This window comes from Littorina saxatilis, linkage group LG5 (assembly GCF_037325665.1).
Source record: "Littorina saxatilis isolate snail1 linkage group LG5, US_GU_Lsax_2.0, whole genome shotgun sequence".
NCBI lineage: Eukaryota > Metazoa > Mollusca > Gastropoda > Littorinimorpha > Littorinidae > Littorina > Littorina saxatilis.
Window position 1 is genome coordinate 17,097,187 of NC_090249.1, and position 22,075 is coordinate 17,119,261.

At 40.4% G+C, this 22,075-nt stretch overlaps 2 protein-coding genes across 4 annotated transcripts in view; both read right to left on the bottom strand.

Annotated features, from left to right (window-relative positions):
• The window catches only part of LOC138966430 (epidermal growth factor receptor substrate 15-like 1), a 43,059-nt gene extending 35,906 nt beyond the window's left edge, over positions 1–7,153 (bottom strand). For all 3 annotated transcript variants that reach the window (XM_070338667.1, XM_070338668.1, XM_070338670.1), the window contains exons 1-8: positions 7,114–7,153; positions 3,996–4,040; positions 3,636–3,725; positions 3,056–3,199; positions 2,588–2,647; positions 2,073–2,156; positions 710–811; positions 8–200 (exon numbers count right to left, since the gene is read on the bottom strand). In XM_070338667.1, coding sequence (XP_070194768.1) covers positions 8–200; positions 710–811; positions 2,073–2,156; positions 2,588–2,647; positions 3,056–3,199; positions 3,636–3,725; positions 3,996–4,040; positions 7,114–7,140 — 745 coding nt within the window. In that variant the 5' untranslated portion in view covers positions 7,141–7,153. The remainder of the gene's footprint in view (positions 1–7; positions 201–709; positions 812–2,072; positions 2,157–2,587; positions 2,648–3,055; positions 3,200–3,635; positions 3,726–3,995; positions 4,041–7,113) is intronic.
• Positions 7,154–8,455: 1,302 nt separating this feature from the next.
• On the bottom strand, positions 8,456–21,630 carry LOC138966434 (minor histocompatibility antigen H13-like). The gene is made up of 11 exons (XM_070338673.1): positions 21,407–21,630; positions 18,155–18,265; positions 16,339–16,421; positions 15,761–15,849; positions 15,150–15,235; positions 14,615–14,740; positions 13,379–13,436; positions 12,626–12,746; positions 12,021–12,123; positions 11,326–11,411; positions 8,456–10,086 (listed from the first exon to the last, which is right to left on the bottom strand). Exons 1-11 carry the CDS (start codon positions 21,593–21,595, stop codon positions 10,011–10,013), a joined length of 1,128 nt encoding a protein of 375 aa, XP_070194774.1. The 5' UTR covers positions 21,596–21,630; the 3' UTR covers positions 8,456–10,010.
• Between the last annotated feature and the right edge of the window lie 445 nt (positions 21,631–22,075).

Below are 22,075 nucleotides of genomic sequence, written 5' to 3' on the forward strand. Positions count from 1 at the left end.
TCTGTACCTGCACTGAATGTTGGCGTTGAGCGATCACCAGCAGCCATGGCGACAGCGGAGGCTGGTGGTATTGAGGGCAGCACAGGAACAGCTCCAGCCAGGGCCGGTCCAGCTTTGCGCTTGGAGGGGGGAACAAGGCTGCGGGGTAGGGCCATCGGTGTCTGGTCACCCTCCCTCGCTCTGTACACCAGGTGCATGGCCTGAACAATTGAAAGAGGCAGAAGTGAAGGTGGAATTAGACATGAATGGAGCCACGCCAATGACACCAAGGCCGAGGTGCACGAGAAAGTTACCAACCAGGTTGGAGCCATCCACGGTCTTGGATAGGTTGAAATTGAGATTTGTTGTGATTTTGTTTAGGTGGCACCCACTTTCGATTCGTGCACCTCAGCCCAGGGACCTCAGATAACTGAGAAATATTTTGTGGGTGTAAATACTAAAACATACAGACAAAGAGGAAAAAGAGACGGAGAGAAAAGCACAGACCGAGCATACTAAAATATTACTAAAGAGATAACTGAGGCCAAAAATATACGCAACTAAATAAACGCACACACAAAAGAATAAACAGACAAATGGGGTTGGAGATAGAGGAGAATGGGGGGAGGGGGGGAGTGAGGGGGGACAGAGAGAGAGAGAGAGAGAGAACATATACACAAAAAGCAGAAAGACAGATTCAATTATTTCAAGAGAAACAATGCAAACCTACCACAGCAAACTCATCCCTGTCAAGGAAGCCATCTTTATCAACATCACTTAATTCCCAGATGCGACCCAGGACCTCCATGGGCAGTTTAGAATTTAACAGCACCTGCAAAATTACAATCACAAGAATTGTTGACAAAACTGACGACACAATGTGTTCACTGTATATCAACATACTGACTGATTGTTATCGAACATCAATGAATGCACTACGTTTCTCCCCCTGCCTCTCTTTGTGTGTATTAAAATCACACCTGCAGATACTGTTAGCAACTGAACACCCCCCATATGCACATGTAAATGATGTTAAAGATCTGAAGTTCACTGCAAAAGTTTCAGGCCTCAGGGCTTTGAAACCCCAAATTCAAAGATGAAGCAAATCGAATAGCAAAAAACAAGGCTGCTGCTGCCAATATCCTCAGGGATAGCAGCCACAGTTGCTTTACGAAAATCACCAAAGGCACAATATCTATCAACCTTGGAATATTACTGTCAGAGGATGACAGATGTTTATCATCTACCAGGTTTTGTGATAACCCCCAAATTCTGGTATTGTACATATTTGTCATGCCAAAATACACGAAAAAATTGTCTTACCTGTTTTGATTGTATTTAAGTTTTTCATACCAGGATAAATCTGCTGTTACATCAACAACACGATAGTTCTGAACAGTTGTCCTGACCAAGTGACCTTTTTTTTGCGAGATGCATTAGTCTTGTGTTGTAGGTCCAGTGGAACCCCCTTTTTAAGACCCCCCCCCTCCCCCCCACCCCCCCCTCCACCCCCCCCCTCCCCCCCCCCCCCCCATCAATGTAAGATTACCTCCCTTTTGTTCGTTCATGGGCTGAAACTCCCACGGCTTTTACGTGTATGACTGTTTTTACCCCGCCATTTAGGCAGCCTTACGCCGCTTTCGGAGGAAGCATGCTGGATATTTTCAGGTTTCTATAACCCACCGAACTCTGACATGGATTACAGGATCTTTTTCGTGCGCACTCGGTCTTGCGCTTGCGCGTACACACGGGGGTGTTCGGACACCGAGGAGAGTCTGCACACAAAGTTGACTCTGAGAAATAAATCTCTCGCCGAACGTGGGGACGAACTCACGCTGACAGCGGCCAACTGGATACAAATCCAGCGCGCTACCGACTGAGCTACATCCCCGCCCACCTCCCTTTTAAGACCCTGTTTTCTCAGACTTTCTGTTCATAACCTCTGTAATTTTACCCCTATTTTAAGACTCCCTCCTTTTTAAGGGTTTGATTTTGATCCTATTTTTGGAGGTCTTGAAGATGTTCCACTGTAACACTGGTTTACAAAACGCCTAGTGTGATAACTGTCTACACAAGAAATGGCTAGTACTTACAGGTTTGACCTTGTCTCCACCTAGCATGTCATTCATTGGCCCCAGGCTGTTGAACACCTGATCGTACTTCGCCTTCTCTGATGGCTGCACAAAAAATTTCCCATTGTTATTATTATAAAAGAGGATATTATGATTTCTGACAATCCTAAACATCTTAACATTTTTTGTCAGAATGAAAAGCTAGCTGACAGAATTCCGGAGTCAAAATTCTATGGGTCTAGATTGAGACCTAGTGGGAAACTTCATGACAATCATCAACTGTTTGAAAAAAGTCGGATATGACATCATCAAATCATGTTTTTATCCACAAAATATCAAAAAGTCTGTGGCTATCACATGAAAAAATGTACATGAAAAGTTTCAAAAACATCTGTCCAGCAGTTTTCTAGGAGTCGCTACACACACACACACACACACACACACACATCCCTCTTAACTCCCAGTCTGCCCAAATAGATTTAGTCAAATATTGACTAAATGTACAAATAACAAAAAAAGCATAAAAGAAAACTTACTGTCACATCCCAGGCTGCTCCAGCTGCTGCCGGTGATTCCTCTATAATTTCATATGGACCCTGTCACAAAATATTTTATCATCAACATGCTCCTTTGGCTCCCCAGCTTTTGTTAAGGATAAATACTCCTGCAACTCGTGTTTGAAAGATAAGCTAGATGCTATCTTCAATAAAGACATTTTGATAATTCGATAAGATCCTTATACATTTGCATTGATGTAATGGCAGTTTCACAATCAACTTATGCATGCTTGAAGTTTGTGACTAAATAGTGAATCAAATAACGAATTACAGACACAAAGAAAAAATCAAACTAGGGCACAAAGAAAATAAAAATTGAGCTAATAGGGAAGAAACAAAACAAGAACAGTTCTTTCAAAAGGCATTTATAAGCTAAAAACCAAACGCATTTTGTAAAAAAAAAAATTATGATTTTGTTAAAATTGAAGACAGCTTCAAATGTTGTACCAGATTGGGCTGTGGTGTGTCCATGGTGAGTTTGCCGATGTTCAAGTCCTGGCTGGCCTGTGCCAAAGCAATCAACTTGAGGGCTACAAAGAAGCCAGGCTTCTCCAGGTAACCACGGCCAGTTGGGTCTGACATGTCCCATATCTGTACATCACATACACATACACAAACATCATAACACAGCGACATTGAATAACATACCACACCAAATAATGTTAGATTTAAGAATCTCAGTTTAGGTCAAAAGGATTTCTGCAGCATTGAAAAAACTGCATGTAGCTAAGCTAATGGAAATTCAGCATCAAAAGAAAAAGCCAGAAAAAGAAAACTGAGAGGCGATATGTGGAGGAACGAGAGAGAGAGAGACAAGACAAGACAAAATCTTTATTATCGAGGGTAATTAATTAGAGAGAGAGAGAGAGAGAGAGAGAGAGAGAGAGAGAGAGAGAGAGAGAGAGAGAGAGAGAGAGAGAGAGAGAGAGAGAGAGAGAGGGAGAGAGCACAACCACATGATAGTTTAATCCATTTGACAAGAGGAGAGCAGTGCAATCCTCCAAACCATTAGAATCAACGTACATACCTTTGACAGCACTACCTGGTTTAAACCAGATTTTTTCATAAAAGCTGCAGCATCCAAAGCCCCAACACTGCCGGTCCCCTTAGGATCAACCTGCACAAGTAAAATAAATTAATGAATTTATGAATAGATAAATGAATTAATCAATCAATCAATGAATAAACAAATAAATTGCAAGGACAAAGAAAATACTTGCTCTTTACATTAAACATAACTAGAACACTCATCCGCAATCTTTCTTAGTAGTTCTAGTTTCAAGTTCAACAGTATCTCTGCATGGCTACCATTGTCTTTCAATTTGCCAGGACAAAAATGTACTGAAACTAAACTGAGCAGACGTTCATTTGTGAGCTTATCTCGTACCTGTCTGTAGTAGGCCTCGTAGACAGGTCCATGGTTGCCACAGAGCTGGACAAATATGAAAATAATCATACAATGAAAATTTTATAAGTAGATAAACAGAAATATTTAAAATCATCACTTATTATATCTTGAAAATTTTATAAGTACATAAACAGAAATATTTAAAATCATCACTTATTTTTATCTTATCTCTAGCACACAGAGACACAACCAAGTCAATCTATTCTTCCTTTAGAAGTGTGATGTTCAAAGTCCTTAAGTTGCCCATATAATGTGGATCAATTGAGAGCTGTTTTCAAGAGAGCTGAGAAACAAAGGGTTTCTGGGAGAAGAATCCTGAGTTATTAATGTTATGTCACTCACTTGAATGATACAGTCAACAGTATCCACGGTATATGCAGCCATTTGCTAACAGTAACATTTCATCTTATCCACTGTAAATTTGCACAAAAAACAACACAAATCACGAAAGGGTCCAACTCCAAGAGATCAAGATCGGAACCTACTTTTGAAGAAACATTTCATTACATTTTTGATAATACATGTATCAAGATCAACATGGGTCTTTTAGAATAGAATGGCACACATGTGATGTAGAGACAGGCAGGTCTCACCTTAGATATCCCGGCAAATGCTATGAGTATGAGTATGACTGAGTTCACTATAAAACTTGACATTGAAAACACCTATGGAGAGTTATCTCAAACCTAAACAGCATGTGTTGACAGCAATAATTATTGCCTTTTTATGCGTAAAAATCGTTTTTCTTCATTAGTCCCCCGTTTCTTTAAGGCGATAATTGGCGAGTGAAGCGAGGAAGTACTGTTTCTTGGGCAATTCTCGCCGCGAGGAACGCTAGGATTTGGCAAGAGAAAGCTAGCATGCCTTGGAATTGGAGGCGCTCGCTATGCGAGAAAAAATTAGCGCTGCCCTGCTGCCGATCCGATTGGCTGTTCATGGCTATTTACTAAACAATGCATACGATCTTTTTGGTATCAACCAATGGTGTTTAATTCTTGCGTAGCTAGCCATCAAAACGCTCACATACACTCTCGCCTCCTAGCTCCGCGAGTGACTAGCCGCGAACAAGTCTCGCCTGAAAGAAAAACGTGTCTGGTTATAATCTTACTAGATGATTACCGGCTTCGCCGGGTACCGGCTTTGCCGGGAAGAAGTAGAGCCGAATACCAGGCTGCACCTGGGACCCGGCAAATGTACGCCGGCTTTGACGGCGCACGAAGGAAGGGAGATCTAAAAATAGTAACGTGCAGTGACCTTCTTAAAATAGTAACGTAGTAACGGGAATATGGATTGATGCCACACGAAGGAAGGGAGATCTAAAAATAGTAACGTGCAGTGACCTTCTTAAAATAGTAACGTAGTAACGGGAATATGGATTGATGCCACACGAAGGAAGGGAGATAAACGCGCAAAACAAAACACTGGAGAAGATAAGGAAGAGTTACTGGAAATGGATATAGTGGATCTATAGAAAAACCAAAATCGGTTCAGCGCTGCGCGCTGAGAGCACGTGTTGAAATATCTCATCGATGAGGTTGTGTCCGGGGTGTAGCTGAATACGGTCTACAAATTTTAAAAAGATCGACCGAGAACTTTGGCCGTGCATCGCGGACAGACACACAAACACTAGTCGTATATAGATGCTGCGGTATCATGTCAGGCTCAGTCTAACATCATGTTGTGTCGACAAGATTACGAGAAAAAGGACCAGAAAAGATTAGTGATACTTATAGATCACCCTATTCCAAATGAGAAAGAAAATTACAGGACATGGGCCCCAGATCTCAGGTCTTCAATCTTAAGATGACTGCAAAACTTTTCTGTCTCAGTCAATGTTCACTGCAAGTATAAGAGCAAAATATAACAGCAGACACACTAGCTGTCCCCCGTTTCTTTAACGCAAGAATTGGAAAATGAAGCAAGTGGGGCAAGGAAGTACCGTTTCTTGGGCATTTCTCGCTGCAACTTTGCAAGGAACACTAGGACTTGGCAAGCGAAGGCTAGCATGCCTTGGACATGTTTATTACGCGATAAAAAATGGCGGCTGCCCAGCTGACAATCCGATTGGCTGTCCATGGCCGTTTACCGACCAGTGCAGACGACCTCTTCTGTATCATTATCAACCAATGGTGTTTTATTCTTGCGTAGCTTAATAATAGCCATCAAACCGTTTCACATACACTCTCGCTTCCTATTTTCGCAAGCGGCTAGACGCCCACATGCATGTCTCGCCTTAAAGAAACACTCGTCAGCAACTAAGCTTACTTCTAGTTCTAGTGCAAATCCTGACATCCATATTTCAATGGGGAAAAAGGTTTCAGACAGACTCATGCACGAGTCCAGTCTATACTGTTAAACTAAAGACTTTTTTTTTATGGAAACTTAAAGCAAAGTAAATTTTGAGTCATATTCATCACTGAAGTTTGAATAATGAATTATTAAAACACAATAAAATCAAACAAACACCACACACATACTATTATTACTAATAGTAATACTCTGATTACTAAATTACTAATAAGTAATTTACTAATTACTATATATTTTTCTTCATTAGGACTAGGAGTCAGCAAGAGAAAAGGATGCTGCACACAACTAAATCCTCATCTGCACAAATCAAAATTCAGTTTTCATGACCGTGGTTTGGTGCAATGGGCGAGTCGCACAGAACCAGATTAAGGAGAGCAAAGTATTTGAGCAATGTTGGATCGCTTCCTTTCCAAACAAAACCCGACAGACTCGCGATGAAATAGCTAGGATATATAGCGGGACGTCATGGACGGGAGAGGCATAAGTAAATGGATCTACTGTAGATATACCAAAAAGAGTCAAGATGGAACACATTCGCCCACACGATTATTGATTAGTTCCTGAAGAACGTCTGCAAGTGGAGCGCTGTACCACTATTTTTGTTGAGTTCGCTTTGCTCAAATGGGACACCCTACAGGCTAATAAACCTGAACCAAGTGCTCATTTGCTGAGAGTGCTCAAACAAAGCAGACAGCTAAGCCTTCTTGGATTCAAGTTGTGTTCCACGAGATAAAATTCGACGATCATTCCCTGTATCAACCTTTGCAACGAACAGAAAATATCGAACCTGATTCAGCGGTGGAAACGCCGCCATCTTTGCAAATCGCTGATTGCAACTGCGGTCAGAAAATGTCAGCCTTCGCGATTGGATGTAATTCATACGGAAGGGGCGGGGCTGCTGTAGCAGACAGCTTTTTGCGAGGTTGCTTCAAACCGCCTGCAGTTAAATGTATCTTGACTGCCTTGTAAATTGCTAGTTGTCATCACAGTTCAGTAAACGCTTAAATAAGTGAACACTGACTTGACATTTCAAGCTGTAGTTAAAACGTACCTGTAGATAACCTGTAGATTATAAGAGTGTTAAAAAGTACTGATAACCTGCAGATTTTAAATTGTCAGCTCTTGCCCTTTCTTACATGCTTGGTTTTGAACTAAATATGAGTTTAATCAACACATTTTAATTTATTCTCACAAAGTGAGATTTAAATGTCATATACTAGAACAAAAATGCTGAACAAAATGCCAAAAACGATACACTCCATCTGGCTTCTGGATAATTGTGTGGGAACTTGTCAAAACAATTAAGTGTGTTGTGTGACTTATACCGTGTTTTCCCACAAATGATCTTCAATCTCACTCTCGTGAGAGAGAGAACAATCCCTACATGCAAAATTAAGGAAGTCATTGGACCCGTAAGTCAGAATTTAGAGAGTCCCCACATTTAGGTTCCAAGGAACTAATTCAAATATTAATGTTTCTTTGAGACTGGCATTGTAATCAATGATAGAGACTGAGATGCATAACAAAAGCCTCATATAATCCTGAAGTCCTCTGGTTCTGGTTCAAACAATTTTTCAGATCCCCTTGGCAAATTTCTGGTAGTTTTTCAGATTGTAGTTGTAATAGGATGCATGCAAAGTCTGTTTGGACAGTCCTAAAAAAAGTAACAGAGAGGGTTGGCAGAACAAGATACAATTTGGCTACACAAGACACCTAAGATCCGTATCAAGACTAGTGTCAAAATTGCTATCCACCGAGTCAGTGTGGATCCAGTAGTTGCTGGTCCTTTCACCGCTTGATGGTGCAGAAAGTCTTTTCAATGCGTTTCCTTTGACCTACGTGGTGCTGTGGATTTGCCTCTGATGAATCCATTAAAGATGTTTGCAAACAGTTCAAAAGGGTGAAACAAAGTCCACAACAGCTGTCACAGTTCCATTATATTTGATTTAAAAGTAGATAACTATCCTCAGTGAATGTGTATTTGTTTTCTTTTAGCAAGTATTCATCCTTTTTAATAAATCAGAAGACTCCACACACACTCTCTCTCTCTCTCTCACACACACACACACAAACACTCTCTCTCTCACACACACACACACACACACACAAACTGAGGTCCGACAAAATGCCACATTTCACATTTTATTTTTTGACAGCTGCAAAACTTACTCATAATACAATAACTTTCAAGAAATAAAGACATGTAGACAAAACTGATCAGAAATAAAGATACAGAAAACAACTCAAGTCATGTAGAATGTTTTTTTGCTGTATGAATCATAAAAACCAAGAAGGTTAACCACGCTAACAAGAAGGAAAGCATGAGTCTAACTAACCAAGCAGTGAGTAATAATTTATTAAAATTAAAACTTTTTTTAAATCAAAGAACGATAATCAACCAATGACATTTGAGTTCAGCATATTTATGCCGTAACATATGTAGACTGTCCCCGCTTCTCAGACATTAATAAATAATAAACACAGCCATAAACCACACCTATTTTGTGAAATTATTTGAAAAACACAAAAACAAACCCAAAGTAATCCTGTAAATGTAATGTAACATTCTGAAAACAACGTTCAGTGGTAACACATATTCTAATAACTTTTCTTTACGCCCCTGTGCTAATCATCAGACCCTGACATGACATAAAACATCCAAGCAACTGTTTATTAACAGCTCCAAACATTTCAACATCGTGGTTGCGATACAATGAAAGCTCTCCTCTGCAATGGCTGTACACATTTTACTCGCTCAAAAAAAGTCAATAATGTCAGTAACTTTTTTTCTTGGATTAGTATCGACAGAAAGCAACAAGTTTGATTGTATAGTTATTTGAATGTGCAAACAATACAGGTCTTCATAATAACACACCTGGTAACTTATCAACTAAGGAGGTGATCATTTTTCAGGTCAGTACATGTATACTTCTTCGTATCTTGTAAATCCCAGCCTTAACCCTTCTCCTCTCTCCCCATTTAGTTCATTAAATAATAATCTTATGTGTGCCTCAGGCTCATAAACACAGTTCACACCACCAAAGTCAAAAGTCAGTGAACTCCAATGCTGACAAACATGAAACAAACAGTCAAAGCTGTGAGCTACAAAAAGTTTACAATATATTATCAAACACATGCGATACATGAATCTTTGTATCCTCTCTTTCATCATCCTCAAAAAGAACTGCAATCATTTCACGCTCAACCCACCACTTAATATCATTTATTATGGAAACATGAAAAACTGAATCATATGGACCAACTATGTTTACATTCCTGTGCATGTGGATGCGTTCAAGTGTGAGTGCCTGTTTGCTGGGGAGTAAGAGTAACAACATCAAACAGTGGGAAAAACAGAATAATCCATCACCAGGAGACAAGACCAAAGGCAAGGCAATGCTTAATAATTACATGTACCAGACACAAGAAAACAGATGCAACATGCAGCGGATTCTCAGCAGAAATGTCAGCTCTCACAACAGTGTAGAGTACCTAACATGCTTTAGCCTCTTTTTTTCTGCTGCTCTTCTGGGTTTAAAATACTGAGAGACTTGAGAATCTGTGTTGGACACAACACAGCGTCAAGGCATCTGCAGAAAAGCAAGTTCACAGGCTGCTAGGTCGCTAAATAAAAGTTTCAAGTCCTTGGTTTGATTTTAGTCAAGTCTAGGAACAATGAACGCATCATTTATCTTTCTTAGCGTCCTTTCCCTTGTCCTTCCCCTCAGTTTCAGCCTTCTCGTCGCTGTGGTCTTCATAGCTGTAAACAAAAACAAAACAAACATAGCAGCATGAAAAATAATTTTCAAATGTCAAAACATATTGCTGTAGTCTGCACCAGTGATGTTACATTCTGGGTGTAATCCCTGTTGAAAAGGGGATATTATTTTGTCTTCTGTTGTTGTATCAGGTGTACAAACAGACTCTTTGTATGCCTCACATATCTCATGCCTATATTTTGAAATGCCCTAGTCACACATCATCAGATTTTATGATCTTTGAATTATCACAAGCAAATATTTCTCTGTATGATTGTTAATACATGCACTACAAAGACCAGAAATAGAAAAAGTGGAGCAAAGTGGTACAATGCAGTCCATTCTTCGCATACTGACAAACATCTCATTGCATGGCTGTTACACAACACAAAGAGCAACAGTAGAAGACTGAACAGATACAGGGTAAAAGAAAGAAAGAAGCAGGAAAGATAAGAATCAGAGAGAGAACAAAACAGTGCACGAAGAGTGCAAACTATACCTGAATAAAAAAGAAAAAAAGGTATTAAAACGTTTATTTCATGACAAAAACAAATCATTACATTCACTGATCTTTGGCCCAGCAGACTTTTAATTTAAGTGGGCTGACAGACAAATAATACAGAAAATAAACTTACTCAGTAGACATAAGCGAGGCAATGATTAATGACGAAATGAATGACATAAAAAGTAGTAGAAAGTAAATGACGTCAGCATCGAAAGCTTGAGAGAGAGAGAGAGAGAGAGAGAGAGAGAGAGAGAGAGAGAGAGAGAGAGAGAGAGAGAGAGAGAGAGAGAGAGAGAGAGAGAGAGAGAGAGAGAGAGAGAGAGAGAGAGAGAGAGAGAGAGAGAGAGAGAGAGAGAGAGAGAGAGAGAGAGAGAGAGAGAGAGAGAGAGAGAGAGAGAGAGAGAGAGAGAGAGAGAGAGAGAGAGAGAGAGAGAGAGAGAGAGAGAGAGAGAGAGAGAGAGAGAGAGAGAGAGAGAGAGAGAGAGAGAGAGAGAGAGAGAGACGGGTCCAACCCAGAGAAAATAATATAACATCTTGTAGAGGACCACATACTGGTACATTGCTTTATTTTGAGTTTTATTTTCAGCATTCATGGAAATCCACAGAAGAGACTGATGACAACAATGTTTCATTTCTCTACAAGAGTGTTACTTATGTACCACCAACATTTGGGGGTTTGCAAAGGAAAAGAAAAAAGTAACAATGACAATTGCAACAGTAAATTTGTGTACTATACCTGAACATAGACCTGAGATCCCCCTTGACTAGAGCCACCAATACAGGCAGACCAACACAGGCTGGCACCAGGTACAGCAGTGCAGGCTGCAAACACCGTAAACACAGGTCAATACAGTGCTACCTCTGTTTAAAAACATCCTCAAATCTGACAAAATGCACGTCTTAAAAGAAAGGGAGTCTAAAGATGAGGGTAAATAGAGCAACACTATGAAAAACATGTCCAAAAAGATGAGGTCCTACAGTAGAACAAGTCGTATAGTGGAGGATCTTGAAAGAGAGGTTCCACCGTACTGTTGAAAATAAACTTTGTAGTGATCTTGTTTACTGGAGACCACAAGCCTTCTTTGAAGAAGACATTGGTAAATAGGAAGACTGATCATGTTGAAAATCAGGAAAACCTGCTTGAACCTCAAGTGCCAAGGCACTCTTCAGTGTTTGTCCTGAAAGTGGTTTTTTTCTTTTTCTCCAGAGGGTAGCAGTATCAATATCACTCATGTTTAGCACGATGACAAAGTCTCGGGTAAAAATACACACTTTTGATTTCATAGGTTCTGAATGATTACATGATGCTTACAATACAATACAATTATTATCTCAATGTAATTTCTCTTTTGAGATAATAAAGTATTATTGTATTGTATTGTAAGCATCATTCTGAAAGTTGAAAACCTGGAAATGATGCCAGGCACCCACCTGTGCGTGTTTGAAGACGTGCATGACTAGAATGGTGGTGAAGAGACCCAGACAGTAGGCCACAAACCCTGAGTAGAAGTAGGTCCTTTTGTTGTTTTTCAAACTGTCAAACACAGAGCAGGTATGTATATTAAACTTTAGTCAACAGCTATTTTGCAACAACAACAAAACTGCACAAAATCGAACAGTTATAACTGCACTTTTTGTTTCTTTTTTGTGTTGCTGAGCCAGTTTTTATTCAGAGCTGACACAGTTGCAATCTGGATTAAAAATGAAGACTCAAACATACATTAGCATTCCTAAATGAAAAAGAGTACAATCTGTAAATCTGGATTAAAAATGAAGACTCAAACAGACATTAGCATTTCTAAATGGAAAAGAGTACCATCAGGAAATCTGGATTAAAAATGAAGACTCAAACAGACATTATCATTCCTGAAGGAAAAAGAGTACCATCAGTAAATCTGGATTAAAAATGAAGGCTCAAACAGACATTAGCATTCCTAAATGAAAAAGAGTACAACCAGTAAATCTGGATTGAAAATGAAGACTCAAACAGACGTTGTTTTCTTAATGAAATAGCTCAGATTGATAACCATGCTAACCTGATGTCATAGCGGAGGAGAAGGGCGATGAAGATGCCAGGTATGACAATGTCTCCCAGCCCCAGCATGGCAAAGTTGTTGGCCTCAAGTCCCCTCTCCAGTATATCCTGAGGGAAGACCACTGAAAACGCAGATGTATATTATATACAGACCTGGGAACCCCTGTTTTGCACTTAGAGTATTCGCAAACAAACTTGGTGTATTTTCAGAAAAATGAGCGTACTCCACACAGCATGTGAACATCCATGATTCAAACATGCTTCACACGTGTCCGTCGCACCATTATTTCATCTAACCAATACATTTAAAACAAATGCTTCTTTCAATGTTTACTGAATTTTTTTTTAATGATGTGTCAAAATACTAGATTGGCTTTAGGATGCACTTGTAAAGAAAAGTAGTCCAGGAATTTTTCTCGTCGTATTATTTTCCCACTGACCGTACTGATCGTATTCTAGACAATCTTGCATATAAAATACGGCGAAATCGTATGGGTTCCCAGGTCTGCATATGTTACACCCACAGTCCTCGTCCTTGTTGCATACATCAAGACTTTCTCATTGTTACAAAATATACTGCATGTATGATCTGCATACAAGACTAACTTCAAAAGTACTGACAGATTTCAAAAGCTGAAATTTTTGTGATATTCTAAACATTAGTCTCTGTGTGAACTACTATAACCATATATTACGCTTGAAATATCCAGGAAATGAGTTAGGATGATGACACGGGCTAGCTGTAAAGACTTACGCTTGATAGGGGCTTCGAAGGACTTTGCCACGGAGACCATGACATTTGTGCCGAACACCTGAAAACAAGAAGGGCAAAGCCCATACAACTCACATGCTTGACCTAAACCTAGCAATGACATCATACACTAAGAACTGCTTTACACATTTTTCCTACCAAAATACATGTGACCTTGACCCAAGGTCAAGGTCATCCTAGGTCATGCAACACAAAGCTGTTAATTCAAGACATAGGAAGTACAATGGTGCTTATTGGCTCTTTCTACCATGAGATATGGTCACTTTTAGTGGTTCACTACCTTATTTTGGTCACATTTCATAAGGGTCAAAGTGACCTTGACCTTGATCATATGTGACCAAATGTGTCTCATGATGAAAGCATAACATGTGCCCCACATAATTTTTAAGTTTGAAACAGTTATCTTCCATAGTTCAGGGTCAAGGTCACTTCAAAATATGTATACAATCCAACTTTGAAGAGCTCCTGTGACCTTGACCTTGAAGCAAGGTAAACCAAACTGGTATCAAAAGATGGGGCTTACTTTGCCCTATATAACATATATAGGTGAGGTATTCAATCTCAAAAACTTCAGAGAAAATGGGGAAAATGTGAAAAATAGCTGTTTTTTAGACAACATTTATGGCCCCTGCGACCTTGACCTTGAAGCAAGGTCAAGATGCTATGTATGTTTTTTGGGGCCTTGTTATCATACACCATCTTGCCAAATTTGGTACTGATAGACTGAATAGTGTCTAAGAAATATCCAACGTTAAAGTTTTCCGGACGGACGGACGGACGACTCGGGTGAGTACATAGACTCACTTTTGCTTCGCATGTGAGTCAATGAAAAAAACATCATAATAGCTTCAACATATAGTAGCAAGTTGTTACTTTAAGAAGGTCTGAAAGAAACACCTCAGATTCTTACAGCAATCTTTATCACATAAATATGAAACCAGAAACAAGTCTGATTTCTGAAGGCTTTACCATATTGCTATTAACTTGTATCCCCAATTGAAAGACATTGACTGAAATATATCGATACTCTAATTCATTGAGTACGATCACTAATGCATGTGGAAGTCATTTTTCCTTCAAAAATTCCAACTGTAGTCAGTCAACATCAAGCTAAGCAGAAAACTGGTTTCCATAAAGAAAAAACCCAGTTGATTTCTTCAGTACAAATATTACACAATGCCTTTTGTAGTAACACAGTATAACGCCAACTAAACTCACCCAGAAGATGTCATAGATGAAGAGGCCTCCAAGCAGGATGCACCCAGTGCTGATGCGATTCAGCGACAACAGCTCCACTCCATTGATGGCAAATGCAAGCCCAAACAGGTTGTTGGCAACCCAGTGCTGAAATCAGGACACATTTTAACAATCATGGTTGTTATGACAAATGCAAGCCCAAACAGGTTGTTGGCAACCCAGTGCGGAAATCAGGACACATTTTAACAATCATGATTGTTATGGCAAATGCAAGCCCAAACAGGTTGTTGGCAACCCAGTGCTGAAATGTTAATTTGTTGCACCTCATCCGTACCAGTACCACAATGATATTGGTCAACCTTAATGCCTGACCTTTGTTTACTTGTTAATTGTTTATTGGGCTGATCTTCTTTTGTTATGAGGATACAAGAATAGCATGCAAAGAATTCAATAGTCAAAAGATAAGTTAAATTACCTGGGTAACTACTAAACTAGTGATATATGGTGAGAAAGATTAATCACTCATAGCAACATGCATGCACATTTCAGACTTTACCTTTTTCCACAGGTACCAGACGCCAATGACGGCTGACACTACTAGGCACACCAAGTCCTTGCGGTCAAACTCGTAGTTCATCACCTCTGCAAATCATACAAATTAATACAACTACACTGAAATAAACATCTGCAGTTTTAAAATCATCAATTCTACTTCATGTAATTGCAACAGAAAATTTGAACATAAACAGCATGTTGTACACTTGCCGTTAATTGTTTCATGCTATTTTATTCAGGTCAGAATTTGAAAATAACAGAATTGAATTGGCAACCGCCAGATTGAAGTTATCTTTCATTGCATATATGCATTGCATTTGAACTTTTTGAAAAAAAGGGTCTTATGCTTCATTTGATATTATATGCTGGTGTATGTGACTTGACGTTTTGTGCGGGGGTCAGACTCAGCATCTTTGCTAATCAATACCACTTTGTAAAATAGCTAGCTCCATTATCTTGCACTGATTTTGAGCAAGCACCTTACATAACGTCATTTGATCACTCGAGTGATCAGTCCCTACATAAAGAAGCAACAGCACTATCTCCACATCACACATCAGTATAAGAAGCACCTGTACAGTCCACAAAATTAAACGATAACATTAAATGTACCTTCTTTATTCTCTCCCTTCCCCTGGGTGAAGATGAGATGATAGTCCATATTGGGAAAGGATGCTGGCAGCAGCTTGTTGAAGATGGGTCTGGTAAGCAGAGAACAAAAGCAAAGCAATTATTTTTTTCATGAAACAAACACAAGCATACAGATATGTCATGCACTTGTTTTTTTCTGACTCTACCTTCAAAGTCCTCAATACTTCAGTCTCCTTAAAATGAAAACTACTCTTTCGTGCACAGCACATGTATGTAATCAAGGGTAGGAAACGCTTTGAGGCAAAGTCAATCAAGCAGGAGTGAGATTCGGCTAAATTAATAACCCTACAAAAGTCTGCCTCACAGGTTCACAAGAGCATACCAGGAGACAACAGCAGCCAGACACTATCACAAACAGCTCTCTAAAAACCCATTAGTGTCTGACTGACAGACATTGAAAGTTTGAACAAATGAATAGCTCATAGCTCAAGGCTGACAGACCTCTCTGCAGAGTAGCTGCTATGACCACTGTGTCATCCTGTCACTGTGTCATCCTGTTCACGACATGTAACTGTAAACATTGTGCCCCTTAGTCTTACCCTGCAATGTGTGCAAGAGCCAAGACCCCAAGGAAGAAGAAGTAGAACGCCAGTAACAAATTGATGTGCTCCTTGGAGAATATCTGAAAAAGAATGTTATACACGATTAGTTGTCACTTATTTGTGGCAAAAAAAAAAGGCTAACAGCAAATTAGGGAACTGTCAGCTCTCAAGTTAACACAAACAGAATCAGTTTATTTGAGAAAGCGAATGAAGCAATTAGTGATCAATCAAGAACAAGACACAAACATGGTTGCATTCAACAGGAGAAGAAGGTGTCATAAATTACGTTCACAAGACATTTGGGAAATTGTATCGGTTGATACATCATTGATTCATTACATGTACATATGTATCTGAAAATACTGGGAACAAGAAGGGCAAAGCCCATACGACTCACATGCTTGACCTTTACATGACCTTGACCTTCAGCTAAACCTAGCAATGACATCATACACTAAGAACTGCTTTACACATTTTTCCTACCAAAATACATGTGACCTTGACCCAAGGTCAAGGTCATCCAAGGTCATGCAACACAAAGCTGTTAATTCAAGACATAGGAAGTACAATGGTGCTTATTGGCTCTTTCTACCATGAGATATGGTCACTTTTAGTGGTTCACTACCTTATTTTGGTCACATTTCATAAGGGTCAAAGTGACCTTGACCTTGATCATATGTGACCAAATGTGTCTCATGATGAAAGCATAACATGTGCCCCACATAATTTTTAAGTTTGAAACAGTTATCTTCCATAGTTCAGGGTCAAGGTCACTTCAAAATATGTATACAATCCAACTTTGAAGAGCTCCTGTGACCTTGACCTTGAAGCAAGGGAAACTAAACTGGTATCAAAAGATGGGGCTTACTTTGCCCTATATATCATATATAGGTGAGGTATTAAATCTCAAAAACTTCAGAGAAAATGGGAAAAATGTGAAAAATAGACAACATTTATGGCCCCTGCGACCTTGACCTTGAAGCAAGGTCAAGATGCTATGTATGTTTTTTGGGGCCTTGTCATCATACACCATCTTGCCAAATTTGGTACTGATAGACTGAATAGTGTCCAAGAAATACCCAACGTTAAAGTTTTCCGGACGGACGGACGACTCGGGTGAGTAAATAGACTCACTTTTGCTTCGCATGTGAGTCAAAAATCTCATCAACCAGTTATACTTTAAAGCTACTGGTTCTCCACTTCTTACCCCACCCTCAAAAAGTTGTACATGTACATATCAACCAAAGGCAAAGTTGCTGCCTAGTTTGTCTCACTACCGACACTGATCGACTGGTTTCTTCTTCTTCTTCAGCGTTCCAGAATTGTCTGGTTACGTGTGAGCTCGTTTGCCCATTTGGGTTCCCCACACTATACTCTGAGAGCATAGTCAGCTTCACTCCGATTTCGTTGAGTAGGCATGCTGGGTATTTTCGTGTTTCCATAACCCACCGAACTCTGACATGGATTACAGGATCTTTTCCGTGCGCACTTGGTCTTGTGCTTGCGTGTACACACGAAGGGGGTTAAGTCACTAGCAGGTCTGCACATAAGTTGACCTGGGAGATCGGAAAAATCTCCACTCTTAACCCACCAGGCGGCAGCGACCGGGATTCGAACTCCCGACCTCTCGATTACGAGGCCGACGTCTTACCACCACGCCACCGCGCCCGACTGGTTTCAATAGGAGTGGAATGGACAGAAATTAAGTGTATACACATGCAAGTGTGTGTGGCTCTCTCTTAACAAAATGTAAATTCGTGCTCATTTCATAATACTTTCAACAGTAACTTTACGATACAACACCATAACATACCTGGAACATAATGTAGATGCCCAGGAGTGTTCCACTGGCAATCAAGGGAAACATGGCAGCATCTTTGGTTGACATTGTGTCTGGCTTTTCCCCAGAGTCCTCAAACTTGGACTGGAAATAAAAAAAGAAAACCATGAAATAACTTTTAATCACTTCATCTGTCAGCGACAGCGTCGATCACACTCACAGTTGTGTGGACTATTACCACTCTGATTATCTTCAGCAGCATTAATCCTGTAGGCTATGGGAGGGTTAATACACAATAACTTATAAGGGTGTTATTTCGCAATAAGTAAACATCTGCAGTAATCTTTCAAGAGTTATAGTATCAAATGAATAACCATCCCTTAGTGTAATACTGGGAAAAATATGATATTTTCATAGCCATATGCACATATAGTTTAATCTGCATAAAGATGTACCATTGCCAGAGCTGATTTTCTCATAAAAATTCTCATAGTTATGAAGAGTGATACAGCAGACTTCCACTAACTCGCGGTCCACTAAATCGTGAATTCGGCTATATCGCGGAGACCTCTTGGACCCCCCAAAAAACAGGACCGACCTTTAAAAAAAAAAAATCGTTTAATTTTCATTTTTTTTATTAATTTTTCTTTTTTACAAAATTAGTCACGTAAACGCCAAAAAATAGTACAGATCATGAAAAAACAAACCTTTCACGCGCACGTGCCCCACTCAATCAATAACTTTCATGCCACGATCAGTATCGTCAAATTGGCCACGTGCCTATAGAGGTTAAGTGTCTGACCAGTCAGTTGAACACTCGAGTCCAGCTAATTCAGGGTTCATACAGACACCTGACAGTGAAATTCAAGGAGTATTCAAGGAGTTTTCAAGGAGTATTTCCGGTATCCCAGCTCCACCATGGCAGGCTCCAGAGAATCAATCAGGGTGGTTGCATAAGCATGTCCAAGAAATTTGGAAGCGTAGTATTCCGTTTGGACTTGCTGCCCGTTCCAGCAACGAACAAAAATGTCAAGTTGCTTCATTTTGATGTGCTTGTTCAACGTTTCGTCGAACAGAAGAACGTATCCGGATTCCTACTTCACTCGTTTTTTCAGCAGCGAATGAAAATATGGCGCAAGGCCGAAAGTACTTAGATACCTGGTCTTCCCCTCACCACATTGATATCCCTTCGCTACTTGGCTGTCGGGGAATATTGCCTGGAACAGTTTGGAGTTGTTCTCACACGACTTGAAACTGTAGTGCGAGTTCACAGCGTTCATTGCCCACATGACTTCCGATTTTAAAACATCGGTCTTGGTGCAAAATGATGAAAGAGTCCGAGAGGACGTTGGCATCGCGGGACCCGGGGTTGCAGTTACAGAAGCAGACTGAGAGCTTTGCGATGACATTACAGAAAAGAAGTTTGCAATCGGGACTACAGGTGCAGACGCTTTTAAATTATTTGTGTGTTTCTTTTCTTTTGCGTGGCTAACCAGGGCTGACTCGCCCATCACTGAAATATCCACACGTGCTTTGCAGCATTTGCAAAAAGCCCTGTATTTGTCGCAATCCCGCTGGATCCAATCCTTGTATTCCTTTTCCTCCAGCCATCGTGGGTTAAAAAAGCACTTTCCGCCCGGCATGACTACGATTTTCGACCGGCGATGGCTTGAAACGCTGTCACAATGAATCGACACACTGCTTCTTCAGAAATGGCGCTAAAAGCTACCCGGATGAAGGGGAAGTAATCGGTTTCAACTTCCCTTCGCACGATGGCAGACGACACACGACTTGCACACAACACGCACACAATCGATATAAATTGCTGAAAAACTTTAATATTAACATTTTTTTTTTTTTGCCTGCACTTCAGAATTCAAGGAGGTTCAAGGAGGTTAAACACAAGAATGACCATTTTCTCCAAATTCAAGGAGATTCAAGGTCCTTGAAAAGGGGGGTTGCAAATTCAAGGGGATTCAAGGAGCGTACGAACCCTGTAATTGCGATCTCTGCTAGATGGTCCGGGTGGCCACAGGCGCCAATCAAGTGCTTAAACTGCGCTTCAGTCTTCTGCAATCTAGTCAGGCATGCAATTTAACACTCGAGTCCCGCTAATCGCGATCTCAGCTAGACGCCCCGGATTTTCTACATGTAGGCGCCATGAAGTGCTTCAGCTTCTTGTGTTTCCAAACGAAATAAAATAATGTGGTAATTCACCATGGCTTGCGTTCTGTTCATTGTCAGTTAATGTGTGTGTGTGTGTGCAGCAGTGAGTCGCTACACGCACAGTGTACATCTGTGTCTGTCTGTGTCTGATTAACTAGTAAGTTTGTGACGACGTATGAGTTGGAGAAAAAAGAAAAGAAATCGTCATCTGTTGATAAAAGAAAACGTGTCATCGCAGTTAATCTTTTGAGAACTTAGTTGCCAACAGAAGCGTCCCACTTGCGAGAAACGCAGTAACACATAAACATGAACATTGTAGCACAACCACATGCCAGGTGTGCGTGCGCACGCGCACACACACACGCACATAGTGACATACACACATGCACACACACACACACATGCACTCACACGGCAAACGCACACATGCCAACGTGACGCTCACAGGCTTTTTGTGACCAACAAGGGAAATAACCGCGTTTTTCTCTGACTCAGAAGAGAACGCGGTTTCTTCCCTTTAATTGGACCCCAAACTGCATCGCGAATCGGATATATCGCGATCAAAAATCTTTGGACCCCAAAGGCAAAGACCGCGAGTTAGTGGAAGTCTGCTGTATGTGCAAAGAACCCAGGACACTAAGGTCCTTTGCTACAATTTTCAACCTCAGGCATGACCATGTCACTTAGGCCCAGCTGACAAATATGCAAGCTCTATGTTACGAGTATTAATATCATCACACTTAAGTGTTCCAGATGGATTACTAATTTGGACTGTATAAAGATTGCTGATTTTTGGATGCCAGAATATAATGGTCACCTGCGGATGTCACTTTCCCTACATGGACTACATATTTCTAGTGTGCTGACCAATATGTTTAATGTTACTGCTATTAACTAAACTAGTGTTAGGACTTGAAGAACACAGACTGCCGGTCAATCCGAGTACAACTGCAAGACTGTGTAACAGAGACAGCGGTGGCAAATTTCAACAGGACACCCGAGTATAAATAAGATCGACGAAGAGTACATTTCTATAATGCAACAAGCAAGAACTAAACAATCAAAAAGCCACCATCTGGTATTACTTTTGTCTGCCACACCGCGTGTTCTCCTCCGTACCTTTTGATCCTGATGGTGCTTCACGGAACGGAAGGAACCAACAAAAATTGGGAAAATTGCCATGAGGAACAAGCTCAAGTATGCCACTGACATTCCCTCAACCGTAGCTGGAATTCTTGCCGTGGCATTGCCGGCAGTTTCATTCAGGGTGGCATTAGCAGCCGCTTCAACTGTCACGCTATCAGCCATGTTGTCGCTTTTCTGTGAAGACCCGGAAGTTGTCATCAACACGTCACCGAATGGTCTCGGGTATTACCACCATCAACGGCGAGAAATGATACGAGAAAACGAATCACTGCAACGCAGTCTCTGGTTGGCCGAGACTACTTGCTAATGCCGAAATCCATTTTTCATCGCAGAGATATTTAAGCAAAACTGATGGAAGCAACCGTCGGAATGGAACATAGGTTATGTAGCTTTGTAACTGATTCCATTTTTAATCCATTACATCATCGCTTAATACTGAATTCACGATAATGAAAGGAACAATGTATGATGTTATGACGACCTGCGATCTGAGACATGCGTTCTTTTTGAATTTTGTTGTGTCTCTGCTGCGATTTCCTGATGATGTACAAAGGGTAACGCTATTTCCTATCTTTTAACCCCCCCCCCCCCACTTAAAAAATCAACTCATGCTGTATTAGCACAGCTCGGGTTGAATAAACT

Coding starts and splice junctions, on each gene's coding strand:
- LOC138966434 (XM_070338673.1), bottom strand. CDS start 21,595: ATGGCTGATAGCGTGACAGTTGAAGCGGCTGCTAATGCCACCCTGAAT. Junction 15,850..16,338: donor GCTCTTGCACACATTGCAGG/GTAAGACTAAGG, acceptor TCTGCTTACCAG/ACCCATCTTCAACAAGCTGC. Junction 13,437..14,614: donor TCATCTATGACATCTTCTGG/GTGAGTTTAGTT, acceptor TCTTGTTTTCAG/GTGTTCGGCACAAATGTCAT.